Source organism: Mesoplodon mirus (genome assembly GCF_964341445.2).
Source record: "Mesoplodon mirus genome assembly, chromosome: 5".
NCBI classification, from domain to species: domain Eukaryota; kingdom Metazoa; phylum Chordata; class Mammalia; order Artiodactyla; family Ziphiidae; genus Mesoplodon; species Mesoplodon mirus.
The window spans coordinates 86,017,138-86,042,709 of record NC_138980.1 but is presented as its reverse complement, the minus strand read 5'-3'; the positions used below and the strand labels follow the sequence as shown (position 1 = coordinate 86,042,709).

The following is a 25,572-nucleotide window of genomic DNA, read 5'->3' as shown; positions in this document are numbered from 1 at the left end:
CAAGTGGGACTACATCAAACTAAAAAGCTTCTGCACAGCAAAAGAAACCATCGACAAAGTGAAAAGACAACCTATGGAATGGGAAAAATATATGAAACCCTATAACTGCTTAGAGATTCATATCCAAAATATATAAAGAACTCACACAAATCAGCAGCAAAAAGAAAAAATGGGCAAAGAACCTGCATAGACATTTCTTCAAAGAAGATATAAGAAAGGCCAACAAGCACGTGGAAAAAATGCTCAACATTACTAGTAACTAAGGAAATGCATTAAAACTGCAATGAGACATCACCTTGCACTTGTTAGAATGGCCATTATAAAAAAGACAAGCGATAACAAATGCTGGTATGGATGAGGAGAAAGGGTTTGGTGGGATTGTAAATTGGTACAGCCACTGCAAAACAATATGGAGGCTCCTCAAAAAATTAAAAATAGATTACCATATTACCCAGCAATTCTAATACTTCTGGGAATATATACAAAGAAAATGAAAACTCTAACTCAAAAGATACCTGCCCTCCCATATTCATAGCAGCATCATTTACAATAGCCAAAAGATGGAAACAACCTAAGTGTACATTGATAGATAAAATGAGTAAAGAAGTTGTGGTATCTATACACAAATGGAATATTATTCAGTCAGAAAAATGAGGAAATTCTACTATTTCTGACAATGTATGGACCTTAAAGGCATTATGCTAAGTGAAATAAATCAGAGAATGACAAATACTGTGACATCTCACTTATATGTGGAATCTAAAAAACAAAGTCAAACTCATAGAAAAAGAGATCAGACTTGCAGAGGCTGAGGGTGGGGGGAAGGGCAATTGGAGGAAGGTGGTTAAAAGGTACAAACTTCTAGTTATTAGATAAATAAATATTAGGGATGTAATGTACAACATGATGACTATAGCTAGCACTGCTGTGTGTTGTATAGGAAAGTTTTTAAGAGAGTAAACCCTGAGAGTTCTTGTAACAGGGAGAAACATTTTTTTCCTTTTTGCTTATTTTTTCTTTTTATTGTATCTATATGTGAGCTGAGCCTATTGTGGTAATTGCTTCACAGTATATGCAAATCAAAAAATCAAACCATCCTGCTGTACACCATAAAGTTATACTATGATGTATGTCAATTATTTCTCAATAATTGGAAAACTGGAAAAAATAAAGAAATAAAAAGCCAAACATAAATTAAACTTCTGTTCATTTGAACATTTTCTTTCTGGCTACCTAGAGTATTTCATCTTTTCTTCAGTATTCTGTAATTTTACCATTATGTAGTCAGGTTTAGTTTTGCTTGTATTTATCTTGCCTGAATATTCTAAAATTAGATGCTTTATATATTTTTCATCAGTTTTGGTTAATTGTCAGTCATTATTTACTCAAATATTGCTTTTTCTTCATGTTCTCTGTTCTCTACTTTGGAATTCTTACACATCTCTTTGACCTTTAAGTTTTTTCCAATATTTCATGTTTTTATTTTTTCCATGTGCTTATTTCATGTATTTTATCTGACCTATCTCAGGTCACTAATTCTATCATGTGTAATTTGATAGTAAATACATTTTTGAAATTCTTAATTTAGTCATTATATTTTTATTATTATTTTAAAAAATCCATTAGATCATTTAAAATTTTCCATTCATGGCTTAAATTTTTAATCATTTTTTAATACCTTGAACCAAATAAGAATAATTATTTTGAAATCTATGGTCAGTAACTCTATTATCTGGAAGCCCTTGGTGTCTGTTTTATAACCTTTGATTTCTCATGGATTTTGTTCACATTATCTTGTTTCTTCAAATGCCTGGCCATTTAAAGCTATATGCTGGAATGTATATGTGTGTATATATATATATATATACACACCACACACATATGCATGCACACATATGAATGTATATATATATTCATATGTATATATATAATATTTTATATATAATATATTCTAGAGTATATTTAAATATGTATATTCCAGCATATGTTAAATATATATGTATATGTGAAAGAAATTTAAAGTTTTTAATATAGTATAATATGCATAATATTCATATTATGTAACATAATATATAATATGCTAGACTTTATATAACACCAGCTGACGTTTTTTTAACAATTTTTAAAAATTGAAGTATAGTTAATTTACAATGTTGTGTTAGTTTCAGATGTACAGCAAAGTGATTCAGTTATACATATGTATATATATCTATTCTTTTTCAGATTCTTTTCCATTATAGGGTGTTACAAGATATTGAATATAGTTCTCTGTGCTATACAGTAGGTCCTCATTGTGTATCTATTTTATATATAGTATTGTGTATATGTTAATCCCAACCTCCTAATTTATCTTCCCCCCCACGCCCCCTGCTATCCCGTTTGGTAACCATAAGTTTGCTTTCTATGTCTGTGAGTCTATTTCTGTTTTGTAAATAAGTTCATTTGTATCATTTTTTTAGATTCCGCATATAAGTCATATCATATGATAATTGTGTTTCTCTGACTGACTTACTTCACTTAATATGATATTCTCTAGGTCCATCTATGTTGCTGCAAATGGCATTATTTCATTCCTTTTTTGGTTGAGTAATATTCCATTGTATATATATATACCATACCTTCTTTATCCAGTCATCCGTTGATGGACATTTGGGTTGTTTCCATGTCTTAGCTATTGTAAGTAGTCCTGCTGTGAACATTGGGGTACATGTATATTTTTGAATTAGAGTTTTCTTCAGATATATGCCCAGGAGTAGGATTGCAGGATCATATGGTAACTCGACTTTTATTTTTTTAAGGAATCTCTATACTGTTTTCCACAGTGGCTGCACCAGTTTACATTCCCACCAACAGTGTAGGAGGGTTCCTTTTTCTCCACACCCACTGCAGTATTTATTATTTGTAGACTTTTCAATGTTGGCCATTCTGACCAGTGTAAGGTGATACCTCATTGTAGTTTTGATTTGCATTTCCCTAATAATTATCAATATTGAGCATCTTCTCATGTGCCTGTTGGCCATCTGTATGTCATATTTGGAGAAATATCTATTTGGGTCTTCTTCACATTTTTTGTTTGGGTTGTTTGTTTTTTTGATATTGAGCTGTATGAGCTGCTTATATATTTTATCTCTGTTTTTGTTTCCATTACTCTAGGAGACAGATCCAAAAAAAGTATTGCTGCGATTTATGTCAAAGAGTCTTCTGCCTATATTTTCCTCTAGGAGTTTTATAGTATCCACTCTTGCATTTAGGTCTTTGATCCATTTTGAGTTTATTTTTGTATATGGTGTCAGAGAATGTTCTAATTTCATTCTTTTACATGACCAGTTTTCCCAGTACCACTTACTGAAGAGACTGTCTTTTCTCCAATGTGTATTCTTGCCTCCTTTGTCATAGATTTTTTTTTTTTTTTTTTAGTACGCAGGCCCCTCACTGTTGTGGCCTCTCCCGTTGCGGAGCACAGGCTCCGGATGCGCAGGCTCAGCGGCCATGGCTCACGGGCCCAGCCTGTGGCAACTCTGCGGCATGTGGGATCCTCCTGGACCGGGGCATGAGCCCGTGTCCCCTGCATCGGCAGGCGGACTCTCAACCACTGCGCCACCAGGAAAGCCCTGTCATAGATTAGTTGACCATAAATGCATGGATTTATTTCTGGGCTTTCTATCCTGTTCCATTGATCCGTATGTCTGTTTTGTGCCAGTACCTTACTGTTTTGATTACTGTAGCTTTGTAGTGTGGTCTGAGGTCAGGGAGGATGATTCCTCCAGCTCCATTCTTTCTCAGGATTGTTTTGGCTATTCAGGGTCTTTTGTGTCTCCATACAAATTGTGAAATCTTTTGTTCTAGTTCTGTGAAAAAATGTCATTGGTAATTTGATAGGGATTGCATTGAACCTATAGATTGTCTTGGGTAGTATGGTCATTTTAACAATATTGATTCTTCCAATCCAAGAACAGGGTATATCTTTCCATCTGTTTGTGGGGTCTTTAATTTCTTTCATCAGCATCTTATAGTTTTCAGAGTACAGGTCTTTTGTCTCCTTAGGTTTATTCCTCTGTATTTCTTTTTGATGTGATGGTAAATGGGATTGTTTCCTTAATTTCTCTTTCTGATATTTTGTTGTCAGTGTATAGAAATGCAACAAATTTCAGTGTATTTGTTTTGTGTCCAGCAACTTTACCAAATTCATTGATGAGCTCTAGTAGTTTTCTGGCAGTGTTTTTAGGATGTTCTACAGATAGCATCATCCCATCTGCAAACAGCGACAGTTTTACTTCTTCTTTTCCAATTTGGATTCCTTTTATTTCTTTTTCTTCTCTGATTGCTGTGGCTTGGACTTCCAAAACTATGTTCAATATAAGTGGTGAGAATGGTCATACTTATCTTCTTCCTGATCTTAGAGGAAATGCTTTCAGCTTTTCACCATTGAGTATGATGTTAGCTGTGGGTTTGTCATATATGATCTTTATTATGTTGAGGTATGTTCCCTTTTTTCTCCCTTTCTGAAGTGTTTTTATCATGAATGGATGTTGAATTTTATCGAAAGATTTTTCTGCTTTTATGCTTTTCTGAGATGATCATATGGTTTTTATTCTCCAGTTTGTTAATGTGTTATATCACATTGATTGATTTGAGGATATTGAAAAATCCTTGCATCCCTGGAATAAATCCCACTTGATCATAGTTTATGATTGACAGTTTTTTTTTAACCCTCCTTTTTTATTTTTATTTATTTATTTTTATTTATTTTTTGATTGACAGTTTTATATCCAACTGAATTATCATTTAATACTGAGGGTGAAATGAAGATATTTTCAAGTAAAATAGTAAGAGTTTATCAACAGTAATCCCTGTTGGTGCTGCATTGTGTTCCCTCAAAATTCTTATGTTGAAACCCTGACCCCTAGGACCAGAAAATGTGAGTGTATTTAGAGATAGGGCCTTTAAAATGAAGATTAAGTTAAAATGAGGCTGTTAGAGTGGGCCCTAATCCAATCTAACTGGTGTCATGTAAGAAGAGGAAATTTGGACATACAAAGGGACACCAGGGTATCTGCTGCAAGAAAAGACCATGTGAAGACACAGTGAAAGGCAGCCATCTGCAGACATTAGGAGAGGCCTCAAAAGAAACCAAACTAATCAACACCTTGATCTTAAACTTCCAACCTCTCCAACTGTGAGAAAATAAATTTCAGTTTTTTAAGCCACTAATCTGTGGTATTTGTTATGGCAGCCCTAGCAAGCTAATGAAGATTCTTTTAAGAAGTACTAATACTTTAACTCCTAAATATTTTCAAATCGCAGCACACATATAAAATATTCCTGAAGTATTCTGACAGACGTACACAGGGGTTGGGGCACTGACCCTCTGTGCAGTTGAAAGTCCTCATATAATTTATAGTTGGTCCTTCATATCCATGGTGCCACACCATGGATTCAACCAACCTCTGATCTTGTAGTACTGTAGCATTTACTGTTGAAAAAAAATTCACCTATAAGTGGTCCTGCACAGTTCAAACTCATGTTGTTCAAGGGTCAACTCTAGGTAAGAATGGTCACAGGCCAGAGATCAGCCAGGGGGTTCTAGCCATTCTGTTCTCCACAGCCACACTAAAGGTTGAGGATATCAATATTTCATACACATCTGTAACCCTTTCATGACACCTCGTCTGGGAAGCTCTTTTCTAAAGGATAAACTTCAGGAAGAAGTAAAATTATCTCATAAGAAATGTCCGACATTCACGGAGGAAGTTTCTTTCTATATATCAACTGAACCCCAGGCAGAGTTTCAGGATGGCTATTAAAAAAATTTTTTTTTTTTTAACAGAAGGACACTAACTGATGACTTCTCAGCGAGCTGAGCCCCAATCTCCTTTATCACCTTTACCTTCCAGGTATATTTTCCTGCTTCTGCACTTGGATTCCAGTAAGTTGTGAGGATAGATCTGTGAGTATAGCCCCATTCTCTGCTTTGGGTTTCTCTCTGGAAATACAAAGGTTTTTGTTTGATCCTAGCTTTATAATTCTCTTTTTGCATTTTATTTATCATCACTATGTCTTTTTTAATTTATTATTTTTAAAATTTATTTTAGTTTTGGCTGCGTTGGGTCTTCGTTGCTGCATGTGGGCTTTCTCTAGTTGCGGCGAGTGGGGGCTACTCTTTGTTGCAGTGCATGGGCTTCTCACTGTGGTGGCTTCTCTTGTTGTGGAACATGGGCTCTAGGTGCCGGGGCTTCAGTAGTTGTGGCACATGGGCTCTAGAGCACAGGCTCAGTAGTTGTGGCTTGCAGACTCTAGAGCACAGGATCAGTAGTTGTGGCGCATGGGCCTAGTTGCTCCACATCCTGTGGGATCTTCCTGGACCAGGGCTTGAACCCATGTCCCCTGCATTGGCATGCAGATTCTTAACCACTGCGCCACTAGGGAAGCCCATATCATCACTATGTCTTTTGGACAGAGATAGTATATTGAGAGTGTGAACAAATGGAGACTTAATCAGAAACCAAACATAGCCATTATTCAAAAAGTTTCAGATTCCTCTTTGCCTAAGATATTGACTTATGAGACACCACATGAGGATTCATATGTTCAATTCAGTTGTGTTAAACTGCATGACAATACCCAAAATGAAATTTCACACTTGAAAGTTGGACACCGCTGAAGCTATTTAGTAACTATTTAGAAAGCATTATTTTCACCTTGGAAAATAAACATTAAAGTTTATTTTTTCTAGTAAAATTATGTTTCCAAAAATGTTACTAGTTTATCTTAGTATAAACTAGTTGTTCTCATTCAGGGGTTATCCCCACCCCACCCCAACTGAGGACATTTGGCAATGTCTGGAGGCAATTTTGATTTTTGTGACTTGGGGGGCGTGCTACTGGCATCTACTGGGTAGAGGTCAGGGATGTTTCTAGACATCTTACAATGCACTGAACAACCCCACATAACAAAAAAATTATTGACCCCAAATTTCAATAGTGTCAAAATTGAGAAAACCTACATCATTTGACTGTACTCACCATCCAAAAGCAAAAATCATTTAGGAGCACCTGTTGACATTTTTTTGTCCCCTGAGATTCTGTTACCAAGGCTGTTGCCCCAGAATCATACCCCTGCCCCTCCCTCGAATGGAAACCAGTTGTTCTTATCTAAGTTCAGGAGGAAGCTGCAAAGAGAAAAACAAGGACTGGTTAGAACAACTAGACCCAAGATGACAGAAGATTTGACTTCCAGTAGACCTTGATCCTCATTATGCGCTCATTGTAATACGTTAGCATGCTAAAGGGCCCATCCACCAGCACCATGACAGGTGACGATCACCTTGACAACAACTGGAAAAGCCCATACAAGGACTGAAAAAGAGTGTTGCATCAGTTCTGTGTCCAAACCACAACCCTGTTCTCAGATAAGACGTGAGTATGCCTCCCACTCTTTCCAATTCCCTCCCTTTTACCTCGGCCGTCCTAAACATATGGTGTCTCTGTCCCAATTGGGTTGTGAAGTTGATTTGTGAACTAAATTTGCGCTTCTCCATTGTTTGGCCATTAATTGAAGCTTGTGCTGTTCCAGTCTCAGCATAGGTTTCATTATTGGCTGTGCGAATCTGAGCGGAAAAAGAACCTCCCTGGGTGTCGGCGCCTGGCTAGGACTTTAGTGAGGGTCCAGTTGACCAGTTTGGTAACAGTTCCATTTGGGAGGTCAGCCTGGGGGCCCAGGACTCTGCATTTTTTCCAGATGGTTTCCATCCAAGAGGTCCAAGGATTACATTCTAAGAAATCTTTTTTACCCCTTGCTATTTCTGAAAGCTACTTAAGGATAGGGGCTGCATCCTCGCCTAAATCCAGAAAACCCTTGTTGAGTGAATGACAAAACGATGGATGAAAGTATGAATGAAGTTAGGGGAGTCAATCATTTTACTGCACAGGTCCCAGCAGCTCCCATTACTTCCGGCCGCAGAACTGGCCCCTTCAAGCCAAGCCTCTTGGGCAGGCTCTCGCTGCGACTGGAGGCATGCTGGACTACACTTCCCAGAGTTCCAAGGGATCGCGGCGCAGGCGCACTTGGAAAACTAGGCGTCTCTCTCCTCCTCAGAAACTGGCTGGTCATTGCCGTCCTGCTCCAACCTTTCCTGGTGTCCTCCTTGTCCCGCAGTCTGAACTCCAGTAGTTCTGCTGGTGTATGTGTGTCGCTGCAGGCTGGACTTATGGCCTCGCCGTTGAGGTTCGACGGGCGGGTGGTACTGGTCACCGGCGCGGGGGGAGGTGAGTACGCGAAGGCTAGAGGGCCGGCGTCCTCCAGCTCGCTCTCGTGCTGGGAGTCCCCCTTTTTGGTCTGTGATCCGCACGCAGCTGTAGCTGCGACCTCAGCATCTGGGCTGCGGGCAGCGGTGGCGGGGCGGCTTGGGGAGCGAGCGTCTGGACTCGGTAGGGTTGAGGGTGGGAGGACGGACGACGATTGTTCTCCGGGCGCCTAATCGGCTGAGGAAGGAGAGGTGGGGCTGGCCAGCCTTGAGTGGGGAGCCAGAAACTCCTGGTGCAGCCCTCTTCTCCACGCCCCCAACCCTGTGGGAGCTTCTCAAGGCTTCAGGTCTTGAGAGGAGAGAGGCCGGGCTCGGCTGCGGGTTGCAAAACTAGGTAAAATTCATCCCGACGCCCGTCTGTGCGTATCGATTGCGACTCTTCCTGTTAATAGACTCCCTAGGCCTCTGTCAAGTGTTTTAAACGTGGCGGAAAAGCCGTCTGGGGGCTGGAATCACCCCCGCAGGAGTAGAAATGTCAGCCCCTTGCCTTTGAAAGGTCAGTCATCTTTCCCTCTGTCGGATGATTTTAAGTTCTTGAGAGGGCCTTCTTTAAAAAAAGGCATCTGATAAGGGTCCTCCGTTTTGGACTTTGTGTGTTTATCAAGAGGATTGCAAACTCCAATGCCTGCAGGACTCAGGCAGGCGATAGAGGAATAAAATGAGAGTGGGGTGGGGGCAGTAGGAACTCGAGAGCAGAGGCCTTTCTGAAGTGGGCCAGATCTTCCTGTATTTCAGAAGCCAAGTGGAGATTGGTTATGTGAAATAACCCTATTTTTATTTCTATTTATTTATTTATTTATGGCTGCATCAGGTCTTTGTTGCGGTGCGCGGGCCTCTCACTGAGGTGACTTCTCTTGTCCCAGAGCCGGGCTTTAGGCGCGCAGGCTTAGTTGCTCCATGGCATGTGGGATCTTCCCGGACCAGGGCTCGAACCCGTGTCCCCTGCATTGGCAGGCGGATTCTTAACCACTGCACCACCAGGGAAGTCCCAAAATAACCCTATTTTTAAAGGACAAAATTTAAGACAAACCACTCATACCCACACGGATGCTTTGCAGTGAGGTTTTACCCTATTTCCCACCTGTCCATGATCTCTGTAATCTCCAAGTGCAGGAATCTTGACCTTATGGGCCTTTGATTACCCACTGGTAGTGCCTTATACCTAGAATGGACCTAATGCAGAATTAATTTGAATTATATATTAAAAGTCACAAACAGTGGAATTCTGACAGTTAATTCAGTGGAATTCTGACAGTTAATTCATACATATTTTCATGTCTCCATTTATAAAACGGATTCGCATGCTTCCTTTCAGAAAATATCTTTAGTTTTAATTGGTGGCCAAACGTTTTATATCCATAGCTATATTTATTCTAAAATGATTATGTTTTGGGGAAAACATTTTGTTTACACTTTGCTGTTGATGGAAATAATTAAGTAATGAACTCATGTTTTAAACCTCTTTTGACAGTGAGTGATTCACAGTATGAAATACATTTTATACCAGGACCTGGTATACACACACACACTATATTTGAAAACAAGCTCATGACACGGTACATAGTAAATGCAGTGCACTTTGAACTTTTCTATTCTGTTTCATTAAGTAAATGCAGATTACAACCCACTAAATGGATTTTGTGAAGTATTAATGGGTTGTGACTAGACAGTTCTGAATTTAGCACCTCCTGTTCATGAACTGATTCATATTTTAAAGAGCCTGGATTATGATACAATTACTAGCCATTAGGTTTGAATACTGATCTGGGGCAGATATAATTTTGTGGTAAAGTTGAGACTGTCATTAGGTCTACACTGGGCCATCATTATGAAAGAGAGATTGAGATCTAATTCCAGTCCTATCATGAAGACTGTTGTCCTTGAGGTCTTGGGGTTCTCATTTAAGGATACATATCTGTAGAATATGTACACTGCTAAACATCCCAGGAGGGTGTTCGTGAATGCCTGCCAGGCCTGTGTCTGGGAATTAGTCTGACTCCAACCCACGCATGTTCTAGAGATGAATAGAAATATCTTTGCACTATTCAGGTGCTGTTGTTTAGCTTGGAATATTGAATAGTTTAATGGGAGACCTGGAAGGAGAGGTTTAGAATTGTCTAGGATTAAGGTAAACAATTTTGCCATGATGGGTGGTATAATGGGAATTCGTATTTATTAGCTGATTATAGTAGTTGCTGGGGATGTAGTTGTGAGAGTGGTGGAGGTGGGCCATGGAAGAAGGGAGTCTGGCCATTGTGAATTTGAGATGGTTATAAAATAGCAAGCTGTAGATCTGGAGGTAGTGAGAAGTGTGTGAGTAGTTGGAGATTCTGGAGTCAGGAGAGGTTTCGAAGTCATTTGACTTCCTTTGATTGGTAGAGCTAGAAGGTGAAATAGTCCAGGAAGCTAATCTCAGAGGCTCTGTCAACTTGAAGCAGAGAGAAGTCTAACCCACTGAAGAGAGCACTGAACAAGCACCGTGAGAAAAGAATCAACTGATATTTGACAATGCTAAAGAAGTTAAGGTCAGAAGAGAAATGGGGAAGAGAGGACAGTTGACAATGAACTTAGGTGTGGGAGAAAGTTAAGACAGGATTTAAAAGAGGATTAAGAGAAAATAGAGGCTCTTGGCTTTAACTTTTTGTGCATTTTGACTGTAAAGATGTGCTGGGCATTGTGGGAAATGTAAAAGAATGACATAATCTCAACCTACAAGGACCTTCTAGTTTAGTTGGGGAGACAGACTAAGACACATAAAGTATTTAAATAATGTTTATGTAAGCACAGATATAAAAACATGGGAGGACACTTAACAAACCTGTTAATGGACGAGTGGTGTTACAGGGAAACAGGGAGAAGAATGTCACTTTTAACTTTATATATACAGATTTGTGTACAGTTTGCATGGGCCTTTATGGTAAAAGTAGATTACTTACATATCTTTTCAGAGAATTGTATAGCTTGGTTTTGAGATAATTCTCTGATTAACTTAGATCAATCTGTACTAGAGACATACCCCATTCCTTTTATCTGATGATTTTCTACTTTGTTACCATTTTTTTTTTTTTTTTGCGTTCTGGTTATGAGTATTTGATTTCTCTGAAAATCTCAAGTTTAGAGCAAGTGCTTCAGCCTAGATCTGATAAAATATGAGGAGACTTGAGTTATTATATTGGGTGGGTTCTCTCTCATCCATTCAGAGTGGATTAAATTTAAAAATAAATTATTTGGTGATCTTTTAGTTTTGGAAAACTTTATAGTTTGGGTTCTTTTTAGAAGAGCCTGATAATTTAGCCATCTCAATATTTGTTTACTTGTTTATCAATTCAAATTAAATTTAAACTACCAATTAAATTTATCAATTACATTTCAAAAAACATGTGCATGTTAAAATGATTTAAACAATACAGAAGTAAGCTTTCCACCCCTTGTTGCTAGTTACACAATTCTGTTCCCCAGAGGTAACCACTAATTGCCAGTCTCTTATATAGTCTTCCTGAGATGTTCTCTGCCTATAAAATTTATATGGGCATGTATCCATTTTTGGATGTATAAATTTACACCTCATACCTTTGAGTCTGAATTAAATATTTCCTGTGTTTGGTGATTATGTAGTCAAGGTTCAGAGCAGGATATAGAAACCACTAGATATTTGAAACAGGAAAGGACTTAATTTAGGCAGTTGGGTTTTAGGCAGTTCCTCTTGGAATTCCTTATGGAACAGTATAAAACTGGTCCATTAGTGGAGCCACTACCTCTGAGGCTACCATTGAAAATAGCCCCTGGCCCCAGGGATTTAGAGAATGGAAGCTGCCATCCAGAAATTAGGGAGCTAGATCTAGAAGCTGCCACTATATCTGCTTAATACCTAGGAATCCTCAAGAAATCAGCTTCTTAACCAACAGTAACATCCAAGAGTCACAGTAAGGTGGCTTCTGCTTCATTTCCTCCTTCCACATTTCATGCAAATGCGTTTAATGGTGTAACCCAGTTCACATCTAGCATCCATCCTAGAAGCTAGGTAGAATGATAGGAAATGGTAGGTAGAACAGGTGGAAAATACAGTTTTAAGCTTTCCAACCCCTGAAAGTAGAAGTAGGTGAAGTAGAGGCTGAGAGTACCAATGAAGGCTCTATGCTTGTAATGTAATTAATTGTTCACCAGTTACTTTGCAATAGGGATTGAGTTGAGTGGACCAGAAAAATTATGCTAACATTTGCTCAACCTTCTGATTTTTTTCTTTTTTTTTTTTCAATAGGATTGGGCCGAGCCTATGCCCTGGCTTTTGCAGAAAGAGGTGCATCAGTTGTTGGTAAGTTGATATATTTTTCTTTTCATTCAGTAGCTAGGAACTAAAATACAGTCTTCACAAGCCTTTGTATTCACATCAAATAATTTGTCAAGGTCAAATTCATCACTAATTTTTTCTTCTGCCAACAAAATTTTTTTCCCCGTTGAGGCTAACTTTGTAACTTACTTTTTAAAGTAAACTAGTTTCATAGAGTTTGCAAATTAATAGAACTGAGAAAGATGAGCCGACATTCATTATATAAAAGGAAATTCTTGAATTTGGTATATTGTGGGCTGTAATTTTTCAACGTAGAAGACTGGTGCAAGATGAATCCTTGTAAGTGTAAATATATTGATAAGGTAAGAAATAAGTGCATTTTCGTAACTAAATGTTTGGAGTCGGGGAATCCAAAGTATTTTTTTTTTTAATCTCTTTCATAAAAATTTTTCAAATGGAAGCTTTTATAACAGTTAAATTTTTTTTTTAATTAAAAGGGCACTTGCGGGCCTCCCTGGTGGCGCAGTGGTTGAGAGTCCGCCTGCCGATGCAGGGGATGCGGGTTCGTGCCCCGGTCTGGGAGGATCCCATATGCCGCGGAGCGGCTGGGCCCGTGAGCCATGGCCGCTGGGCCTGCGCGTCCGGAGCCTGTGCTCCGCAACGGGAGAGGCCACAACAGTGAGAGGCCCGCCTACCGCAAAACGAAAAAAAAAAAAAAAAAAAAAAAAGGGCACTTGCATGAGTTTTATTATGGGGGGATCAGTTGGAAGATGGTGTACTGAGGAGTACACCAAAAGTGGAAAGTTTTAGTAATCTCAGTGGTTTGCCTGATGTACTTGGCAGTTGGTATGGACATAGGAGTGGATTTGTGTACAGCCAAGTCTTTGTGGGGAATATCTAAATGAGTGCCGGGTAGGTATGTAGGGCAGATGTATGGCCCAGTATTTATTAATATCTTTCCTGGGCTAAAATTGTTGGCCCACATTGACCTCCCAATCCCAGTTTTCCTACATCTTATCAGGGAATACAGAGAGACAAACTTCTCCCAATTTGTTTACAGAGATGTGTAATAAAAGACTGAACAAGCAGCCAGGTTTTCTAACCAAAGAACACCTAAACAGGGTATTGAATATACTTTTCTTCCTCAGCATAGATCTTTTTTTTTTTTCATTCATGAGATATTTATTAAGATAACACATTTAGGGAAAAAAATCAATACAATTGTATACATCATTACTGAAAACTGTATACCATCATACAAAAAAGGATTTTATTTTGGGAAATCAATTCCTAATTTATGGTAAATTTTACTTTCAGAAATAAAACCACAAAACAACACAATCTAATTCAGTCTTAAAAGCTGGCATGCTGAGCACGGAATGTTCTTATTCCTTGTAGGAGCTCTTTCTTTACACCGTCAGGTACCAGGGCTCTGCCTTTTGGTGTGATTTCAGCCACCAAGTCATCAACAGTAACGTGTTCTAGTCCTTTTTCTTTAATTACCTTTACAGTGTGCCTTCAACTGATCCTTCTAGCCACATTCAGTTAATTTAGCTGTCAGCAACTCTTTGAGGCATTCTCTTTCTCCAGTTTCTATCAACTTTTGGTTAATTGCTGCTCTCATCTGTGCATCTTTGTTCATCTTGCTAACCACACTCTTTGGCTGCCCGGACCTAGCATATATCTTTATGGAAGGGACACAGAGACTTTGGATGTTCCTTGTTTAAGATCATAGCCACTGTCTGTTAATCCAGTCTACTTCTTGGGGCAGAGACAAATTTTGATATTGTGGTATTTGGTCAGGGGGTGTATAGTTCAGGCCTTTTTTTCCGGATTTTCCCCAAAATATTTCATGTCAGGACCTAAAGGCACATGTTGTAACTTTTTTTTTCTTTAAAAAAAAATTGCTATTTATTTATTAATACTTACAACTTTTTATTTATTTACATCTTTTCCACTCAGTTCCGTAAGTGCAAGTATCTCATTTTATCTTTTGTATCTCCCAAGGGACCTAGAATATTGCCTTTTGTAAAGAAGGGACTTTGTTCATTCGTTCCTTTATTGTTTGATGTAGCCCTTTTTGGGGGGTGGGGTGGGCTGGGGAGTGGTTGGTGTGTCTTTGAGATTGGTTGAATAAAGTTCTGCTGTTTTTGTTGTGACTAAGTTATAATCTTAGTTTATAAGCTTGTTTTGTAAAACCTTTTGCAGCAATATGTGTTTATGTGGATCAGTTTTCCTGTATTTATTTATTACCTTTGAATTTGTTGAACTCAGATTGGAGTTTTTCAGTTCTAAGAAAAAGGTAAACAGGGACAATGTATCTGTTTATTTTGTCATTGCCTCAGGGCTGGTATTGCAGCAAGTGCTTGTGAAAGTCCAAAAAGGCAGAAAATTAGTTTTTTGGGAAAAATATTTGCCAAACTTGGCTGGAGAGCCAGATTTAGTTTAGTTTAGTTTATGTGAAAATGTAGAACTTTTCACTGATATTTTCTACCACTTTTTAGCCTGTGACCTAGCTGTGAACTTTCTAGGCTACCAGTGGGTTTTGTTCTTCCCTAACCACCACTACCCTCTGCTTTAATTTTTTTAAAACACAGATGCCCTGAGTCCAGGTTTTATCATGTGCACTAACATTTCTCCTGTGTTAATTTTGTTCTGCTCAGCATATTTTTACCTGAGTAAGCAAAAAATAGTAAAGAGGAGTAAGCAAACCTAGGACTTATGACATCAGAGTATCTTGTTTGTGGCAAAAGTACTAATCAGTTAATCCTATGACTAGCTCAGAGGCCAGTAAAAGTAAGACCTTAAGAAATGGAGTACCTTGTTTCTCATATAAGTCAATTTTTGCTAGGTTATGCTGAGTTAACAGACAAATCTCAATGGTTTATAATAATAAAGGATAATTTCAGGATTTCCCTGGTGGTGCAGAGGTTAAGAATCCACCTGCCAATGCAGGGGTCACAGGTTCGAGGCCTGTTCCGGGAAGATCCCACGTGTCGCGGAGCAACTGAGCCTGTGTGCCACAACTACTGAGCCTATGCTCTAGAGCCCATGAGCCACAACTACTGAGCCCATGTGCCGCAACTACTGAAGCCCGCGTGCCTAGAGCCCGTGCTCCGCAACAAGAGAAGCCACTGCAATGAGAAGCCCACACACCACAACGAAGAGTAGCCCCCGCTCGCCGCAACTAGAGAAAGCCCATGCACAGGAAGGAAGACCCAACACAGCCAAAAATAAAAATAAATAAATAAAATAAATTAATTTTTTTAAAAAAAGGGTAATTTCATACCTACCTGACCTTTCAGCTTCTGGTCAGCTGTGTCTCTGCCTTATCTGTCTTACTAATTTCAGGATCCCAGCTGAAGGAGCAACTTTCATCATGGCTGTTCTTCTGGCAGAGGGAAAATAAAAATGGATCCCCTTGGTGTCTCATAAAGCTTCTGTTTAGTAGTGGCACGTCACTTCTACTCACCTTTCATTGGCCAAAGGAAATCACCTGGCCAAGCGCAAAGTTAAGGGTATCACTTAAGATATTCTCTTCATGTAAATATGATTGCTATGTTTTATATTCCATAATATAAAGCATTATGAGAGATTTAAATCTGGGTATAAGAACTGCTAAGCCTTTGGCTGATAATTACAGCAAGGGACATTTGGTTTCGTACACATTACATCTTTCAAAAAATGTTCGCACATATCTGAAGGAAATGTTGGGAATGGAATAGGTTTGAGGTTTCCTCAGTAGGTGAGCTGTATCGAGTTCTCTGAATATTAAGTTTTGTCTTGAGGGCATGAACACAAAGAAGATCGAAGTGTTCCAGCAAGGAGAACCTCTTTTTGGACAGTAAGAAAGGCAGAATGCTTTCTATTCTTGAACTGGAGGAGTAGCACTTTTGGGTAACTGAAACTGCAATCTGTTGAAGTAAGATCAGCATGATTTCTTTTCTGTACTGCAGTTGCATAATAACTGGTAAAGATGAGTTACAAGTTCCTGTGGTCTGATGCCAGAGCCTGTGTTTTTAACTGCTGTGTGATCCTGACAGCCAGAAGGTGAACTGCAGTGGGGAGAGTGAATTGTCTTTGAAGTTAGGTCAGGCTGTAAGTCCTGTTTCTGCTGTCTAATTACATGACCTCTCTGAATATTAGTAACCACCTTACCTAATAACTTCCAGGATTGTGATGGGGATTAAATGACATCAAGAATTAAAACCTTTTGTAAAGGCGGTAAAAAGCCAATAATAGTGACTGCCTACCGTGTGCTGGGCACTGTGCTCAAGATTATGTCAAAGTGAGCTTAGGGGGCATCCCAGGCTGGAGTGAAGTCATCTAGGGGAAAAAAGTGAGAGATGAGAGCTCACAGGAGGTCAGGTCATGTAGGACCATTTAGTTCAGAGTGAGGACTGGCTTTTACCCTGATTGAGATGGGAAGCCATTGGAGAGTGTGGAAGAGCAACATGACCTCATTTAAGGTTTAAATGGCTCATTCTGAGTGCTGTGTGAGGAATAGGTTCTGGGGAGCAAGAGTGGAAGTGGAGAAGTATGTTGGGCATATTGGGGTTTATTCTATTAACTCTTCTTGTCCACACTTGTAATTTTTCATTAAAAAAAAGAAGTGGAAACAGAGATCTGTCAAGTTATCTCAATAATCTACATAAGAGATGGGGGTGATTCAGACAGGTGGTAGGGATAGAGGTGGTGCAAAGAAGTTAAATTCTGGAAATATTTTGAAGGTAGGTATGGCAGGGTTTGCTTATTTGCTGATGTGAGTTGAAAGGGAAAGAGAAGGATAAAGTGGTGGTTTACCGAGATAGGAAAGACTGGAGGAGGGCCGGATTCGCAGAGAGGGGACATTGCCAGTAGACTTTCAGATGGGGATAGTAGGTAGGCAGTGGGACATAGGCCTCTGTAGTTGGGGGGACAGGTTGAAGCTATATAGATCTATTTTCAGTTTCTAGGTGGTATTCAAAGCCGGGAGACTGGATTAGATTACCCGGGTGGTGAGTGCAGATAAACAGGAGATGGGGTCCCAGGACTGAACTCTGGAGGGGACTCAGTCTCTCATTTTCAGTTTCTTCTCCCTTTAAGGAGACCTTTGATGCCTTCTTGTTGTTGAGACAGATTAAGTCCCTTAAATTAAAGGGACCTAATTTAAGATGTTGCTTTCTAAACTATCACAACATTTTGGAGGCCTTCAAATACTTAGATACATTTATGGCCATTCTGGAAAAGCATCTGATGAACTAGGGTGATTGTGTCTTTCTACCAAACAGTGAAAATAGTATGGCAGCTCTGTGTTTTCCGCCTTTTCTTTGGCTGTCAAGAAGCTTAAGGGTAAACCTGACACTGTCCCCAAATAGAGTAACTACCATTAGCATATGCTTTGAGTAGGCTTCTCTTTCTCTGATGTAATGTTTTCTTAATTTTTCCATTTTTTAATAGCCCTTGCACATTTAAGACACCTTAAATACTTTTTGGTAGCAGTCAGGACATGAACAGAATACAGGAAGAAATCCCCATTAGCCCACAGCTCTAAAATCAATGAAATGATTCTTAATGCTATTGTTTGCTATTGGAAACTTTATCAAAATAGGAGGAAAGGCATCAAGCATAGAAAACAGAAATGTCTGGAAGAACATCCAAGAGATGGTTAATAGCAGTTACCTCTGGGGTAAGACAAGGATTAAAAAGACTTTTTGAATCTGCAGGGTTTGAATTTCTTGAAAGCATTAAAAAAAAAAAAAAGTAAATCACCTCTCCAAAAAATAAGTACACTTGTAGTATAATATTGTCCGTGTCATCTTTTTATATGCTTCTCAGATTACTCATTGTAAAGGATGTCACTCACAGAATCAATACATATGAAAGTTATTTTGATTTTGTAGATTTGGAAGCACCATTTTACTTTGGAAATGAGTCATTTATAGATATGTCATTGGTAGTGGATATGACTCAGCTGGTGTCAAACCCTTGGATTGAATAAACATATGAACACGAATATGTGTAAGCACAGTTATAAAGCACTCTTCAAATACAAAGCATAATAACATTATTACTCTTGATAATTAAGTGGCAAGTTAGAAACTGCCAAATAAGCAATTTCCCGCACTGAGCTACAGCAAAAAGGACGAACTACTTATAGTAAAGTGAAGCAGTAAAGTGAGGGCAGACTTTAAGGGATCTTGAAAGTTAGGCAGTGAATAATAGGGTTCCACTGCAGATTTTGAGCAAGGGGATGACGTAGTATAAAGGCTGCCTTTGGGCCATTACCCAGCAACAGTCTGCTGATTGCCTGGAACGATTAAGATTGGAGGCAGAAGACCACCGGGAAGGCAACTGTAGTAATCTGGGCATGAAATTATAGAATAGGAAAGAAATGGCAGTAAACGATTCCTCGAAAGAACTGGAAACTCCTCAGTGTACAAACTATCTACCTTGCGAGCTCAAAGCACCTAGCACAGTGCTGGATACAGAGTGGGAACAGAGTGAACATTTGAAGAATCATAATGAAGTTGATGTCAAGCCTTGAAGGCTAGTGACATGTGCTGTTCAGAAATGGGAGAAAGGAAAGAGTACCTGGGAAATAACTCATCCAGCAAAGTGATGTTGAGAAGGTGGGACAGTTTGAGGAAGATGATAATCAGTTTGATTTGCATTTTTTTTTTCTGTCAAACTAAAAGTGACATATATTCCCTCAGCTGGTTTAGCAGCCCTGATATCAGGAGACCCAAAGCATGTTTCTTGCTCTAGTCTTTGGAGCCAATAGTCAGGGCTGAAGGATAGCAAGAAAGAACAAGAAAACCAACTTCTGAGAGCAAAGTCCTGTACACAAATAGGACTACTAAAGACAAATCCAGATTTCTCAATCTGGTTTATGTAACAAAACACTGAAAAACAATGTATGTAATGCTCATCAAATAATATTAATGCTCCAATGTTACCTCTGTTTCTCTTTCAACATTTCAATAAAGGAACTTATGATTTGCAACACATATGATAAAGAATTAAAATCTTTTATAAGTAAGGGACACGTACACATCTGTAAGAAAGAAAAGCACCCCAAATGAAATGTGATTTAAGCAGGCAAAACAATAAGAAGTATAAATGACCAGTAAGCCCATGAAAATCATGTTACCTTACTAGTGCTCAAAGAAATGTAAATTAAAATAATGAACTACAACTTGTAATCATTTAATTGTTATACTGAAAAGAATGATGTCCAGTGTTGGGAGGATATGGGGAAACAGGCATTGTCACAAACATGGTTCTGTTTTCAGGCTTCGATAGCTGATAACTTGGTACTTTGTATTTAGGTATCCATTTACCTATTAATAGAGTACTTTTACAGGCTCCAAGTGTGTTTTAGAATTCTCTGGGTTCTTATATCCCTGCTCTAGTGGTTAGCATATTGCAGGTATTTAGTAAAATCTTGGGGAGGATTTTTAGTAAAAAACCTTATGTATTCTTTAATAGACTATCCAAGTCATTGATTTATTTAAAATGACAAATAGAAAAAAGATTTTACATCTTAAAAAAACCCGAAACTCTTCAGAGCTATAAACTGGATTTTATATGGAGGATTTACAAATATATCACTTTTGGGGATATTTTGATGGTTTTAGCTGAGAAGACTCTGTCCTTAACTATCATAATCTTAACCATTTTTACTCCCTATTTTAAAGCTATTTGTTTGACTGGGGTGGCTGATTTACTGTTCCTTCTATATTCTCCCCAGCACATGTGATTTTTTTATTTTTAGTGGAAATAATTAGGATAAAAGAAGCTTGTTTACAGCATTAGAGGAGCAGAGTGGTATTGTGGTAGGTCCAGGTTCTAGTCTGAATTTTGCCATTTCATGCAGCCTTGGAGCCTGGACAAGTTTTGGAGCCTGGAACAAGTTACATAACCTTTCCTAAACTTTCCTCTTCTGTGAAAATAGGAACAACTGTTCCTGCCAAACTCCTAAAAAGCTGTATGGAGATCAAATGCAGCAATGTACATAGATGGGTCTTTGAAAATGCAAAGTATATACATACCAGTATAAGGCGGTAATGGTATTTTAAAATATTACCGTGATTAGAATTTTAGTCATATATTTAAGCGGAACAGTGTCACATAGTGTGGATACATTTCTGTTTGTATACAGTCTGTTAACATTGTTGCTGTCCAAGCCCTTCAGTGTGTAACCAGTGCTTTTCTAGTTAAGCCTGTAATCCCTGTGATTTAGCTCTGGTGATAGCGGGGTAACTGAGTGGGGTCAGTGTTAAGTTTGTACTCTCTAAGGTAGAGACTTGTCTTGAATAAATCTATTCTGAAACTGTTTCATTGTACATCATTGATCTCAATAATTATCCAGTCTTCAGTTCTTACCTTTGATTGCACTTGGCTGCACTTTGAACAGTTTCCACTTGGGGGTAGTGTTTCATTTCACAATTGAACAAGTCTTTCTTAAGAATGGCCTTTGCCAGTTTGCTCTTGAACTTTCCCTTGCTTAGTTAAAAAGGGTCTTAAAAGACTGTTAGCAGCATGTTTTAAAATCTTGATTTTTAAAAACTGTTTCCTGTCATTTTAGCAATTGTACAGAAATGAATAATTAATAGGAATTTAGTCTTGAGAATCTTAACACTTTTTTTTTTTTAATCTCTGAGGGATAATGTAAGCCTTTTTCCCATTATTTTGTGTCTTTGCGGCATTTTTTATTTACAGTAAGACTGTTAAGACTATATTGTTAGAGGGCTTCCCTGGTGGCGTATTGGTTGAGAGTCTGCCTGCCGATGCTGGGAACACGGGTTCGTGCCCCGATCTGGGAAGATCCCACATGCCGCAGAGCGGCTGGGCCCGTGAGCCATGGCCTCTGAGCCTGCGCGTCCGGAGCCTGTGCTCCGCAACGGGAGAGGCCACAACAGTGAGAGGCCCGCGTACTGCAAAAAAAAAAAAAAAAAAAAAGACTATATTGTTAGAAAAAATATATCCCAGTCCACATTTTGAAAAACTCATTTCCTTTAAACGTAAAAGCACATTAGGCTAGCTTTGCTTGATATCATCCCTGTATCTCCCTTTACCACCCAACCCCACTTGCAGCCCTCACCCCAGCCCCCCAAAAAGAGAACCATTCTTGAAAAGAAAAAAAAATCTTGTGGGCTTTCTTTTTTCCCCAGTTATGGTAATTATCAATTTGGTAATATTAAGAGACTTTAAATTTTAGTATATACCTCTATGCCATTTATTAATTAGTAATTTTTAAATTGTTATATTCCACACAGTATGTGCAATAACCCTACAAAAATGATCACTTTGCAATGCAAATTAATTCTTTGTCCCAGGTATTTGTTTTAAATTCTGTTTTTTCCAAGTTATTTGGCATTGATCTATATATCTTTTCATTTGTCTTTGCATGTTATTTTGTAAATAATTAAATTATTGTATAAATTACCTTTGTTATCATATTATTTAGTTATGTTGGCTTTTATAAACTTTATGATGCAATTAGTGCATTAGTGTAGTTACCACATACTTAACTTTCAGTAGATTATAAACTCTGAGGATAGGCACCATTCTTATACATCTGTAGATTTCTATAGATTGCCTTTCAAATAGTAAATGTGCAATTAATGTTTGTATCCATATAATTGGATATAGGGAGATGTTATGTGGTAAGTGTGGTCAGTTGTTAAACATATAAACTACATATATGGTATAAATTAGTGACTGAACACATATTAGTTGTGTATGTCATTTTTGACCTCTTTCAATAAATTGTTTTTATTTTTTTGGTAGACTGTGACACACTGTGTTTTATAAAAATTCACGTGTGCTTCTTCAAGAGTTTAATACTGTGCTTGTTCTTTATCACCATTCCTGTAAACAAAGTCTTTCTTGACATGGAGCAGATATTTCACATTGTGTATTTAACCTTTCTTTGTTTCTTTTTTTTTAAAAGTATGGTAAGAACATTTAATATGAACATTTAACACATTTTTAAGTGTACAATACAGTATTATGAACTACAGGCACTATGTTGTATGGCAGATAAGATCTCTAGAACTTATTCATCTTGCATTATTGAAACTTTATGCCCACTGATTAGCAACTCCCCATTTTCTCCTCCCCCTAATCTCTGCAACCACCATTCTACTCTCTGATTCTATGAGTCTGACTATTTTAGGTACTTTGATGTAAGTGGAATCATGCAGCATTTGGCCTTCTGTGACTGGGTTACCATATTATCTGCAAGGCTCATCCATGTTGTTACGTATTGCAAAATTTCCTTCTTTTTTTAAAGGCTGAATAATAGTACATTGCATTTAGGTACCACATTTTCTTTATCCATTTTTATCTGTCAGTTGATATTTAGATTATTTCTACATCTTGAATAGTGCTGCATTGAACATTTGGAGTGCTGTTATCTCTTTGGTTCCTGATTTCAATTCTTTTGAATAAATACCTGGAAGTGGGATTGCTGGATCGTGTGGCAGTTCTATTTTTAATTTTTTGAAGAATGTCCATACTGTTTTCCTGTGTATTTAATCTTAAAAGTGATCTTTAGGTTTTTTTCTTTTCTTTCTTTTTGCTAAAAGTGGTTTGAATCATGGTCTTTTCTTTCCAAAAAAGGAGAAGCATTGCACAGTTAAACATTTCATGACATGAACCTGTGTTTAAATATTTTTGCTGCTTCATATCTGTATTTAAAAACAAAGAGGCATGTTTTGAAAGTACGTATCTCATGGTGTGTTCAGTAAGATGGGAATATGGTAATAGGGAATTAAACTGAAGAAATACACTAATAATATAATTTCATTTCCAACTCATAGTTTTAAGGTCTAGAACTGAATTCTTATTTGTTTATTTTTGTGTTGCAGTGAATGATCTAGGAGGGGACTCCATGGGAGTTGGTAAAGGCTCCTTAGCTGCTGATAAGGTTGTTGAAGAAATAAGAAGGAAAGGCGGAAAAGCAGTGGCCAACTATGGTACAGTATTTGAGAGAACTATACTGCTTCTTTTATATTTCCTCAACTAATGCTGTTTCTCATGTTAATAATTATTGAGCAAATATCTTGGCATTCCAGTATAATTATGAAATTAGATTTTATCTAAGTCTGCCAAAGATGTTTAGTGACGTATTTTTTTAAACTTTTGATGTAGATTATTTTATGAGTCTAACTTTTATTCAGTTGTTTATTTAATATTTTTAATAATGAGCACATGATATAATCAGTACATTACTGTAGATGTGAATATGAATATGCTCTTTTCTTAAAAGACCTGTCTTAGCTAAAAGGTCTTATGTATTTCTTCAGAGTTCTTCTTTTTAAAATTGCTTTTAAAAAAAATTTCTTAAAGTAATATAGCGTAAGAAGTGAAGTGCCCCCCTTCTGTACCCAGCCTTCATATTCCATTCTGCACAGGTAATCATTGCTGTACGTAACTTTCTTATCTTTATGAAAATGTAGGAGTCAAAGTTAGGCATTAAAAATAAAGAAAAAATAACGACAGCAAATACAACCTTTATGTTTGATGTATTGATTCTAATAGTATTTGTAAGGAATCTTCTTGAGTAGATTTACTTTAAAAAGCTAGTGCTTACTGACTTTTCTGCAAATTAGATTGTTTTTATGGGCCAGGGAGAAAATTAGATTGCCTGTGACTTTATTCTGAAATTTTAGAGGAAAAGAAATAGGATATGATTTGTTTTGAGGGCTCAAGGGAATAATGAGACAGACATTTTAGTATCTTATTTCCACATTGAGAGTCTAGAAAAATGTTTTCAACTTAAAAAAAAATTTCTGGGGTTTTAAAACCTATTTTGTAAAGATAAAGATTTCGGATTCTCTTCCCTGCCCCTCAGTTTTGATATTCAACCTGTATCAATCAGGATTCAGTCAAGAAAACAGAAGCCCCTCTCGGTTTTCCAAGTGTGAAGGGTTTTATACAACGAATTAGAGACTTACCATTGGAAGGTCTGGGCAGGTGCATGTCAGGGAAACTGTTGATGACCATCTCAGCCTGTGGCAGGTGGTTTTCAAGAGCTCACCTAGATGTGCTGTCAGTCTCACATCTGCAGCCTGCTCACAAGATTGCCTGCATTTACAGTCTCCTCCTATGTTTCCTCCCTTTAAGCGAGTATCTCTTTTTGGCAGATCTAACTCAGGACTTTATGGATCCCAGGGAAGGGACCTGGCTCCCCCAGTGATTGCAGAGGAAGTAGAAAGAGGCAATGGTGATGTTGAGTTGACAGCTGACCATTTGACACACAGCTCTGGGGATATGAGCCCTTCTCCTGGGCTGATTAGCAGAAAATAACAAATCCATAATATTTCATTGAGCTTTACTTTTTGTAGTTAGTATTACAAAAACAGTAGGTTTGTTTTCCAAATGTAGTGATACAGAATTGAACATGCTTTTTCAAATTAAACACGCTCCTCCTTCCCTCCCTCTCAAAGTCTCATTTGCATCCTTAAGGGGAAGTGCTTATGTGGCTATTTAAAATTCAATAGAAATGAAATAAAATAGAATATTCCATTTGTCGTACTAGCCACATTTCAGGCCACACTTCAGTAGCCACATGTGGTTCGTGGTTACTGTATTAGTGCAGAAATTGAGCATTTCCATCTTCACAGAAAGTTCTATTGGACCGTGGTATCTTGTATATTATTTGTCAAATACTTCTCATTTACCCCCTCTCTTTTTCTTTTTTGTAGGTTAAAGGATTGTCTTAGGGACTAAATTTCTTTTGTCACATGTATCATATTTTAGTTTGTTACATGCCTGCAATATGAATGTATTTTCCTTGGAAACAGGTTCTGTTGAATGAATAGTATCTGTCATGTGCTCTGAGCCACAGAATTTAGAAGTCATTTGTAAGGGATACTACTGAAGTTTTGTCCTAATTTCCCTTTCCCTCAGATTCAGTGGAAGCAGGAGAGAAGGTTGTGAAGACAGCACTGGATGCTTTTGGAAGAATAGGTAATGTTTCTTTGCATTTATG

General features: G+C 38.0%; 2 protein-coding genes across 6 annotated transcripts in view; one reads left to right on the top strand and one right to left on the bottom strand.

Moving 5' to 3' along the window:
* Positions 1–8,066: 8,066 nt before the first annotated feature.
* Positions 8,067–25,572, top strand: part of HSD17B4 (hydroxysteroid 17-beta dehydrogenase 4) — a 111,019-nt gene continuing 93,513 nt past the window's right edge. For 3 of the 5 annotated variants that reach the window (XR_014294057.1, XM_082621190.1, XM_082621191.1), the window contains exons 1-4: positions 8,098–8,264; positions 12,561–12,614; positions 23,447–23,554; positions 25,491–25,550. Coding sequence is in view for 4 of the 5 variants with exons in the window: in XM_082621190.1 (XP_082477316.1) it covers positions 8,207–8,264; positions 12,561–12,614; positions 23,447–23,554; positions 25,491–25,550 (280 nt within the window). In the remaining variant the exon portion in view is untranslated. Of the gene's footprint in view, positions 8,265–10,732; positions 10,828–12,560; positions 12,615–23,446; positions 23,555–25,490; positions 25,551–25,572 lie in introns of those variants that run through there. The other 2 variants (XM_082621193.1, XM_082621192.1) reach the window with 2 other exon arrangements.
* On the bottom strand, positions 13,747–14,444 carry LOC309804380 (transcription and mRNA export factor ENY2-like). The gene is given in 3 exon segments (XM_082621731.1): positions 13,747–14,094; positions 14,096–14,121; positions 14,125–14,444. Coding segments are annotated over 3 exon segments (285 nt in total). The 5' UTR covers positions 14,233–14,444; the 3' UTR covers positions 13,747–13,943.